Below are 10951 nucleotides of genomic sequence, written 5' to 3' on the forward strand. Positions count from 1 at the left end.
TGATGCTTGCATCTATGGCTCCTGATTTTTTTCCTAGGTTTTGTATCTCCAGGGTTGTCTCTCTTTCTCATTTCTTTATTGTTTCTATTTTCATTTTTAGATTCTGGATGGTTTTGCTCACTTCCTTCACCTGTTTGATTATGTTTTCCTGTAGTTCTTTAAGGGATTTTTGTGTTTCCTCTTTAAGGACTTTTAGTTGTTTACCTGTCTTCTCCTGTATTTCTTTAAGGGAGTTGTTTATATTCTTCTTAAAGTACTCTATCATTCTCATGAGAAGTGATTTTAGATCTGAATCTTTAAATCTTTAGATCTGATCTGAAAGTTTTCTGGTATGATGGTGTGTCCAGGACTTGCTATGGTGGAAGAATTGGGTTCTGATGAAACCAGGTAACCTTGGTTTCTGTTGCTTATGTTCTTATGCTTGCCTCCCACCATCTGGTTATCTCTAGTGCTATTTGCCCTCACTATACCTGACTGGAGCCTGTCTTTCCTGTGATCCTGGTTGTGTCAAAACTCCTCAGAGTTAGCTGTCTCTGTGATCCTGTGATTCTGAGATCCTATGATTCTGATATCCTGGGTATGTCAGAGATCCTGGGAATCAAGCTGCCTCTGTGACCCAGAGTGTGAACAAGTTCCTGTGATCCTAGGATCCTGGGATCCTTTAGACTGGAGTTTCCTCTGGGTGTTGCGGAACTGGCTGCAGAGTTCACACCCAATCTCTGCTCAGGGCACAGGCCCAGACAGGAACGAACCCATGCCACTGGTCTGGCAGAGTTCCTGGGTGCTCAAGTACTGCTGGTCCCAGTTACTTCAGGTGTTGGGGCAGATGTTGTGTCCTCTTCACCTCCGATCCTATTGGATTTTTTTTTTAATATGAAAAAAGCATCTTTGTTTTTATCTCACTAAGTATCCAGAATAAATCCAATAATTTATGTGAAAGTTCACTGCAAAATAATGGTTGCCTGTTCAAGACACATTGAATTTCAAATAGTGTAATGGCTTAAAGGTTGATTAAGAAGCAACTAGACTCAGTATAATTTTTTTATGTGTTTGAAAATAACCAAGTGGGAATTTCAAGTGACTATAAAATTCAGTTGGCATGGTTTATTAGTTTTTTCTTTTTTTTTAAATGGCTAATCTCGGATTTAGACAATGTCTGAGATCACTGGTTCTAGACTACCCTTTTTTTTTTAACTTTCTTTTTTTTATATTTTTATTTTTATTTTTAGATTTATTTATTATTGTATGTGAGTATGTATAAGTAGCTGTTTTCAGACACACCAGAAGAGGGCATCAGATCTCTTTACGGATGGCTGTGAGCCACCATGTGGTTGCTGGGATTTGAACTTAGGACCTTCGGAAGAGCAGTCAGTGCTCTTAACCACTGAGCCATCTCTCCAGCCCCTATTTTTTTCTTAATAGTAATGATTTTCTTCCTGGGAAGGATTCTTAAAACCCTCCTGTTTGAGAACAAATCAAAACTGCTAGATCTGACAGATTTTTTTTTTCTTTTTTCTTTTAACTCTCCCAGGAAATAGCTTGCAAACCTGAACTTAGGTTGAGAATCATTCTCAGTGGAATGAAGACGTGTGAACAAATCTTACAGAACAACTGGAAATGTGTGGTGTGTACTCACTACCACAGTTAAGAAAAGAGTACCTTCATTGCCCTGGTGGATAACACCCACAGAGGAGTTTGCTCTACTGGAGCTCAAAGTTCTACAATGAGTCAAGTTTCTTGGTCTTTTATATCAGTGGTTCTCAATCTGTGGGTCATAACCACTCTGGGGTTCAAAGGATCAATTCAATGGGATGGCATATCAGATATCCTGCACATCAGATATTCACATTATGATTCATAACAGTAGCAACAATGCAGTTAGGAAATAGTGAAAATAATTTTATGGTGGGGGAGTCACCATAATATGAGAAACTGTATGAAAGGGTCACAGCATTAGGAAAGTCAAGAACCAATGTTTTACTTGTTCTAAATTATTAAATCACAACACTTTTTTTCTGAAGGTAGCGATTGAAATGTTTCCTTTTAAACTTGATGAATAAAATCCTGGCTAGTCTGGCTACCCACACCCCTTTGAAGATGCCTGAACTCTCTTCCACAAACACACACACACACACACACACACACACACACACACATACACACATATACACACACCAGACATTTTTTGGTAGGAGATGAATCTGTGAAGTCAGACTACATCTCAGAAAGATTCAAGGAAAAATGTTTTTGAAGTTTCTTGTGGATTGTCTCCTGATAAATATAAATGCCTTTCAGCATGCTTCCTCTCCATCTGAGTGTAGGTTGTAAGTCTCTCTTATGAACCTAGAGCCCACAATCTCAGTACAGTAGCAGGAGCTGTAAGCCTCATTGTTATTTTGCAGCCTGGCTCTGGCTTCCTCTCGAAGCCTATAAATCATTGTCAAACAAGAAAATCAAGTAATCAAGCTTTCTGGCCTAGAATCTGATCTATAGTATTAACTTCCAGCATGAAAAGGTATTTGCCCATAACATTAGTTAAATGCTTTAATAATGAACTTGGATTAGGCAAATGCTTTTGCACACACAGGAACTAGAGGTCCTGATTGCGTCTTATAAGTACAAATCCCACTCCATCTCAGCAGCTTGAACACAAGGCCAAAGGTGACAGGTAACACACTTGAAAGAGGATGGTAGAGGTATTCATAGATGTCTCTTTTTAAAGTTGCATCCATAAATTATATGAGCTTTTTTTTTTATTTTGTTTTCAAATGATGACTTCAGGGCATGTTGCAAATTCATTTCATGCTCAGTTACCTTTCATCTTTAAAATTATACAAAACACGCAATTATTTAGAATGAAATAATTGGTTTAATAATCATAAGCTTGATAGAGAACTTGAATTAAAATTCAGTCTGTGGTATGAAATATCATCGTCTGAAACAATGCAGAAAGAATTTTATATGCACACAGGTTTATTAATATGATAGGCATGTATATTGTTTAACATGATATACTTGTTTTGATGAATTCTTCTCAGGATTGACCTTATCTTTATTAGGGAGCCGGGCATGATATAGGTTGAACACCTCTCAGTTCCAGGGCCTTGGCAAAATTAACCTCCAGTGGCTTGCCAGTGCCTTTGGTGAGCTTCAGAGATCGGATGCAGCCTCGGAACCTAATGTTGGTGGTCAGGCCAAACTGATTAAGGCCACCTGAAAAGACATAGGAGGGTTCACTTTTGTTTCTTGTGCTTACAAATGCTGGCGATCCAACCCGACACCTTGTACATGTTGTACGAGAACTTTACCACCAGGTTGACCATTACTTTCTCAGCCTCACTTTTGAAACATGGCTACATCAAATGCTTACAACCACATTTCCAAGTCAAATCTCTAGCTTGAGATTAATTTGGATCACTGTCTATTGTATACTCTGTGATTTTGCTTGGAGACTTGCTAACTTATTTGTAGAGAATTATTACCTTCTTAAGAGATATGTTATAAAGTATAGAAACTTCAAACAAATAATTTGGTTTGGTACAAACACATTTAAAGTTATACCCAATTATAGCTGAGCCTGGTGGTGCTTGCCATCAGCACGACAGGTAGAAAAGGAAAACCCAAGTTCTAGAGTAGCCTGGACTATACAGGAAAAACCTGCTTCAAAAATAATAAATAAGGAAATAGGTTGTGGTGGTTTAAATATGATTGACCCATGGGAAGTGGCAATACTAGGAGGTGTGACCTTGCTGAAATAAGTGTGTCACTTTGTAGCTGGGCTTTGAGGTTTCCTAGGGCTCAAGCTCTGCCCAGTGTGGAAGGAACTTCCTCCTGCTGCCTGCAGAAGACAGTCGCCATCCTCTGCACTGCCTTCTGATCAAAATGTAGAGTTCTTCCTTACAGAACCATGTCTACCTGGACACTGTCATGCTTCCCACGATAGTGATAATGGAATGAATCTCTGAACTGGTAAGCCACCCCAATTAAATGTTTCCATTAGAAGAGATGCCTTGGTCAACGTGTCTCCTCACAGCAGTGAAACCCTAAGACACAAGTAAACACCAAGAACCCTCCTAATAAATATTATACAGTTGTATTTAAAGATGCAAAGAAATTTGTGAAATATTTCTAATATTAAATTAGGACATGGGATGTTCTAACACTGCAGAAATAAAACCTCAAAGTGTTCTGTTGGTTAGAGGCTTATGGAATTCTTTTTTAATTAACAAGGCTTACTTTTTGCAACACAATTCAGGAATGGAACTGTGTGGGGAGAATTCTGAGTGCTTGTGAGAACACTCTATGAAAACAAGAAGAGTCTTGTGTCTTCAGTTTCTTCAAAACACAGAATTGCTCTTGGAATGTGTCCGTGCTCCTCCCAGGATTGGGGTGAGTTGATTTCAGATTACTCTTTATTGCCTGCTGCTGTTTGTTATGCAGCTAAGTGTTTAAGCTGGTCTCTATATGGAAAGGTGTTTCTGTCATGTGTTTCTTATCCTTGTGGTTGAATACCTTACTCATGTGATTTTTCTTAACCTTCAGAATATAAATTGCCTGATTCTTTGAATAAAACTGGCTATCGTACAATTGTTTACTCTGCTTCATTTTCAGCCCTGCTTTTCCATGTTTATGCCCCCAACTAGGGCAGTAAATAGAGACACTTCTCTCCTTACACCTGCTAGGTCCTTGGGAGGATCTTGCTTCATAGCCTGTTGGCAGAGAGGTACAGTCTCCCTCAAAATATTATGAATTTATTCCCGATAGAAGTGTTTATTTATATAGCTCAAAAATTTTATTAATGTTTAAAAAATGCACAGTTGTAGATCTTTAAAAAAAAAAAAAACAAACCAAAAACCCAACCAACCAACCAAACAAAAAAAACCAGGACCTGGAGGAATGGCTCAGTGATTAAGAGCACTAGCTACCTTTCCAGAGGACCAGTGTTCAATTCCCAGCACCCACAAGGAGTCCTCCCTCTCTAATTCCAGTCTCAGGGGATCTAATGCATTCTTCTAGCTTTCCCAGGAAGCAGCCATGAACACTGATCACAGACACACGTGCAGACAAAACACACATGTACATAATACAACTTTTAAAATGTAAAAGCCAAAAGTAGCTCTGGAAGGAGACCATCCATCTCCTCTAATATTGTTTGTCCTGTCAACCTATACTGAATACTGCATATTCTCTTTTCTTACACAAAGTCCTTCTGCCTCAGAAGCAATAATAAGCCTTTCTTCCAAAATGCTGACAGCTTACTTTAGGAGTCTGTCACTCCGGTGCTCATGACGAAACTAGACTTGTTGCTCAGCAGCCCCTGCTCCTGGCTCCTTAGGGAACTCTGGAGTTCATATGCTGAATTTAATGTATCGATGGATTGTTTTTGATGCAGATTTATTGCTTAGGTTCCCTTGTAATATGAATATGAACTCTTTAATAAGTTATGTGGGGAATTAGCTACATTTAACCTGGAGGATTCCAGAAGCAGAGGAAATAAGTTGGGCAGCATTTTGTGATTCCTCCGATATATTCATCTTAAAACCAGGAAAAAAGCCCTCACAATTCTGGTTTAAACTGCTGTTAAATGCTTTATATCTTTTATAAGGCAAATTCATTTCCTTTAGCTTTAGCCTCCCCTTGGATAAAACTTTGGGGGATGATTATGAAAATTTTAGTCCCATGTGGTTTAAATAAATGGTCTTCTCATTTTACAGACTGGAAATTTTAGGCCAAGTGTTATTTATGGAAAGAGATTCTAAAACTTAGAAGCAAGTGGCCTTAAGTACACATTCTTGGATATGCTTATACAAATATACATGTTTAAAACCACAAACATAAGGAGCAAAGGACACGTTTGCTGGAATAACCTGCACTCACCTGGGAAACCGCCAACAAAAACAGGGTCATTTGTATCGGCTGATGTCGATGCTGAGTTTGGGCTCTGGGCATCCACCTGGCTCCCATCTACCACCAGCTCAAGACGGTTTTTGATCTTCTTGGCAGTGACCTTATGCCACTGTCCGTTGCATATATGGCCTGGGATCCCAGCATCATACACCGCAGTGAATCGGCCAGCGCCGTTATCCACATGGAACATAAGCTGGAGAGTAGGAAAGTGTGCTGTCACAGGTAGCTTCAGTAGAGGAGAGCTCCGCAGCCCACACAATGAAAATCAGAGGCTGAAGTAATCACAACTGGGGACCATTCAACCTTCTCAAACACTGCACAAAGTTTGGTCTGGAGAAATAGCTTAACTAGTAAAGTGCTTGACATGCAGAGAACACAAGCCGCTACATTCTTTAAACCAGTTAGTTTATTTAAGTATTCAATTCTGCTTATCTATTCATGTGCTCATCCCTGCCTCTGAGTTCTTGGAAATTTTACTCTATTGTTTATCGGAAAGTTTGAGGAATAAGGGAAGTAGAGGGAGGCATGGAAAGTGTGCTTTAGATTACCATTACTTTGTGGGAAATGTCAGCACCACAGGACTGAAATAATGGGCACAGTTGAAGTACTTAGTTTCAACTTAAGTTGAAGCTCTTAACTTGGTCCCTCAGATCCAATGGGAAAAACCTGGATCATGGGTTTGGAATCTCAGCATAAGAGAAGCAGATTGGGGTTCCCTAGCCATTTTGCTTCCATGGCTTACTGTCCTTCAAACCAGCAACTTATAGTATCTCAAACTGTAAGGTGGCAAGCTCCTCAGGAACAGTGCTACACACTGTCCTCTGGCCTTCGTTATATATGTGTTCACCTGTGCACAGGTGCACACACACACACACACACACACAAACACAAACAAAACAAAACAAAACAAAACAAAACTTAACATTGCCTGTGTTAGTTGTCAAGGTGTGTGGTGGTAATTCAGAAAAACAAAAACAAAAACAAAAAAACAAAAAACAAAAAAAACAAAAACAAAAACCACTTGAATCCTGCACCAAAACAGAATCTAGTCCACACAAAGCTTTTCAGCTACACAGCTTTTTGGAGCATGAGGGTTCTTGGTGAACCTCACAAAACTTTCTCAGGAGATGCTGCTTCAAGCAACTCATTAATAGACTTTCAAATATATTTTAAAGTATTGTTTTCAATTTAAGCTTTTGATGCTTTAATTGTGTTTTTCTTTCTCCTGCACGGTTTTCATTTTATATACAGGATTGAGAGTCACATAAATTACTTTTGGGGGCACGTTTCATGTCACAGGTGCCAAAGACCTGAGCCAGAAGGCCAGTTAAATTCTCAACAAAGAAAAACTTGATTAAAAGTTCTTGTTTAAATGAGAAAAATCTGTTTTTAGTAATATGGCAAAATACCTGAAATTTGAGACATCAGAATTCTTTTGAAGCTGATGAAGAAAAGGAACATGTTGAAATATTAAAAACATTAGTCAGCTAGGGAGTGTACTTGACAAGGTGGATAAAATAAATGTTTTCTTTAAAAAAGATTAATAGGGCTAGGTGACGTTTGCAAAATATATAGTTATGTAAACATTAGTGTTTGGAACACAGAGTGGAGTTTGGAAAAATGACATTTTATTCTATGAAGAGACTGATGGGAAATTGCATGACAGAGTAACACATAAATGGTAAAAGATTACTTGCAAACAAGGAAACTTGAAAGAGATGCAAGGAATGTAGGCTTTGAAAATTCAAGTGAAACTAGGAAATTTTGTCTGTCTGTTCCTTTTTTCTTCCTTCTAACCTATAAGCATCTGAGTGTCTTTTTTCTACTGTTTATGGGATGGTTTGAACAACAAGGAGAGGATGTCAAGGAAGATATGTTTTAGATCATGTTCTTGAGCAGTGCCAGCACCTCAAGGTGGAAATAGAAGCTCAGTGGAAGCACAGTCTTCATCTAAAGCCAGGTAGAAAGTCTGTGAAATATCTTGCTTATTCTCCTCTTTTAACCTGCTTTCTACATTGCAAAACACTATCAGCTCATCTCCTTACAGTTTGCTGTCCATGGATAAGGAGGTATTTATGATAAGGTTATTGGTTGTACATTTGTTTATATTTGCTCTTTTGGAGGAAAGCATCTGAGTGCTCCTAAGTGAAAATTGGAAACCTGTATGTTGCTGGTCTCAGTGATATAGGGTGATGTAAAAGGTAGGCTGATTTCAGAATACCTGAGCCACCCCTTTTCCCACTGCACCAGTAATTTTGTGGACTAGGTGCATAGATGGAGGTGCCCTTGGAGCATCACACTAAAAGCTGGGTATCCAAAACTACTTGGTCCACAGTTGGTCAACACAGCTGTGGTACAGTATGATAGACACATTTAAAGTATGGCCAGTGCACAGGACAGGTGTGATAAACGTGTACACAGGTTTTAATGATCCAGAAGGATGAGAAAATGGAACATAGCTCTCTTGCAGTGAAGAAACTGGCAAGACCTCAAACCAAAGCTTTGAGTGGGGTGCCAGTATCAGGAGAGAACACTCAGTAATTTGCTTACCTTCTCTTCGATCATTTCAATACCCATTCCATCCATCTTCTGACTGCTCACTCCCAGGAGGACTCCAGTGGGCCTTGTGGTACGGAATTCAAATTCCACAAGAAGGTCCAATCCAACTTTGAACCCACCAACTGGGAAAAAAAATATTGATTAGAGTTTGGGGTGAATTAATTTCAATCTGTGGCTTCCCCAGCTGTGTACTTTACACTCTTGGTTGCTAATGTGAGAGGCTAGGACTTCAGACTGCTCATAGTTTTCCTCTTGGCTAGGAATCTGGCACACAGTGGAACTTTAATCATTAGATAACCAAAAGTATGACCACACATTAGGACTGAATCAAGGGTTCTCAAAGCCAGATATGAGGCTTTCCAAAGTCTGCTGGACTAAGGAAATCATTTCAATGAATACACAGTAAAATTTTATTAAGACACTCTAAATGGCACCACAGTGATTGGGATGAGTTCAGACAGTCCTAAATATTTTATTAAATGAAAGGTGGCAAATATAATTTTTTATGGAAAGATTCTATGACACGATCTTTTCTATTTAATCCAGCTATTTTTTTCAATAGACATTTTTATATTTAACTCATAGGTTTAGGCCTTATATAAGATGTTAAGATGTTTCATTTAGTAATAAAATGATTTCCTAAGAACAGCTAAGACTACATGAACTCTACAGAATATTTGGAAAGCACTCAAGAAAACTCTATCTATGTCAGAAATATGACCACAATTATTCTGATGGGAAGGCTAGACTTTCTGTTATCCTGTGAATCTTGATGAGTTTGCATGGAAAGGGTTGAATAGATTTAAAGCAAAAATTTAAAGTAAAGGGTAGAAGGGATGAACTGTTTTGGAAAATAGAATGGCAAGCAAGAGGAGAAAGGAATGACAAAAGGTGCTTCAGATGAAGAGACAGCACTGAGGACAGATGTTATCCTGTGATTGGGTGGCTGGATGACTTCAAGAATGGAGATTGAACCTCTTATATTGAATGTGTACAGTTTCCACCAAAGTAACCTGCAGCTCTGACCAACCAAGTCTTATGTAAATTGTACTTCACTGTGAGTTGAAGGGATGGAAAAAACTATTGGAAATTGAAGATGTGATTGTTGTTGTTGTTCCTGTTTTTGGTCTAATACAAAGAATAGGTAGGATAACAAGTGAACCCATCAGCCACGGATAACAAGTGAGCCCACCAGCCACGGATAACAACTGAGCCCACCAGCCACTGATAACAACTGAGCCCACCAGCCACGGATAACAAGTGAGCCCACCAGCCACGGATAACAAGTGAGCCCACCAGCCACGGATAACAAGTGAGCCCACAAGCTACGGATAACAAGTGAGCCCACCAGCCATGGATAACAAGTGATCCCACCAGCCATGGATAACAAGTGAGCCCACCAGCCACGGATAACAAGTGAGCCCACCAACCACAGAAGCTGAAGCTTGGCATCATAAGCACTTGTGGATTTGCAGAAATCTCGGGGAATATTTTTATTTTCACAGCACGTGACATGACTTTTGTGTGACGTCATAGCCTCAAGTGTTTCCACACCTGATATATCCCTGTTTTTCAAAATTCTGCCGCTGCAGAGGTGGGGTTCTGCCCTAGCCCATGTTAGAGGATTCTAATGTGTATTCCACAGCTCTCCATAGAAGTATTCAACTCATATAATAAAGCTTTGCTCAAATATCTGTTTCTCCATAAAACCTTTTCTGATTTCCAAACAAAATTAATTGTCCTTGTAAATCTGCAGAATACTGTGCACCTTTTACAGTATTTAAAAAATTACTTTTCTATGCAAAAAATAAAAATCTACTAACTCAAAACATCCAGGAAATCCAGGACGCAAAGAGAAGACCAAACCTAAGGATAATAGGTATAGAAGAGAGTGAAGATTCCCAATGTAATGGGCCAGTAAATATCTTCAACAAAATTATAGAAGAAAACTTCCCTAACCTAAAGAAAGAGATGCCCATGAACATACAAGAAGCCTACAGAACTCCAAATAGACTGGACCAGAAAAGAAATTAATAATCAAAACTGTTGGCAACCAGCACCAACGTAAATAAAATAAAGGGTTCTTCTGGTAATAGGAGTAATAAATAGGTAGAAAGAGATTGAAAGAGATAGAAGAGATAGGCTAGCCATACTATACCTTACCCACGTGGGAAAAATAAAACATTAGACAACGAGCTCTGGTCACTCAGTCATCTTGATTTTAATACCTCTCCTTTGTTCCAGCAACAGGCAAAATACCTGGGGCAAAACCCTTCCCCCAAACTACGTCAGTGTAACAGTCCAATCAGTTACATCCTTCTTGCTCTGTGGGGGTGGAGCTTCTGAATGTAACCAGTTCTGTTCAACAGGTGGGCAGCGCTGTGTTTACTGTCCCGGCTTTGGGGAGGGAGTCTACACAAAACACCAAATGCACTAAACAAAGAAAGAATTTTAAAAGCAGTAAGGGAAAAGGTCAAGTAACATA

At 39.1% G+C, this 10951-nt stretch overlaps 1 protein-coding gene across 1 annotated transcript in view; it reads right to left on the reverse strand.

The window, feature by feature from the left end:
• Positions 1 to 2849: 2849 nt before the first annotated feature.
• Positions 2850 to 10951, reverse strand: part of Lama2 (laminin subunit alpha 2) — a 668494-nt gene continuing 660392 nt past the window's right edge. Inside the window, exons 64-66 of the mRNA XM_031380750.1 lie at positions 8458 to 8588; positions 5878 to 6100; positions 2850 to 3213 (exon numbers count right to left, since the gene is read on the reverse strand). Of these exons, the coding sequence (XP_031236610.1) occupies positions 3056 to 3213; positions 5878 to 6100; positions 8458 to 8588 (512 nt within the window). The 3' untranslated portion in view covers positions 2850 to 3055. The remainder of the gene's footprint in view (positions 3214 to 5877; positions 6101 to 8457; positions 8589 to 10951) is intronic.

The sequence above is a fragment of the Mastomys coucha genome, unplaced genomic scaffold (assembly GCF_008632895.1).
Source record: "Mastomys coucha isolate ucsf_1 unplaced genomic scaffold, UCSF_Mcou_1 pScaffold2, whole genome shotgun sequence".
In the NCBI taxonomy this organism is placed as follows: Eukaryota; Metazoa; Chordata; class Mammalia; order Rodentia; family Muridae; genus Mastomys; species Mastomys coucha.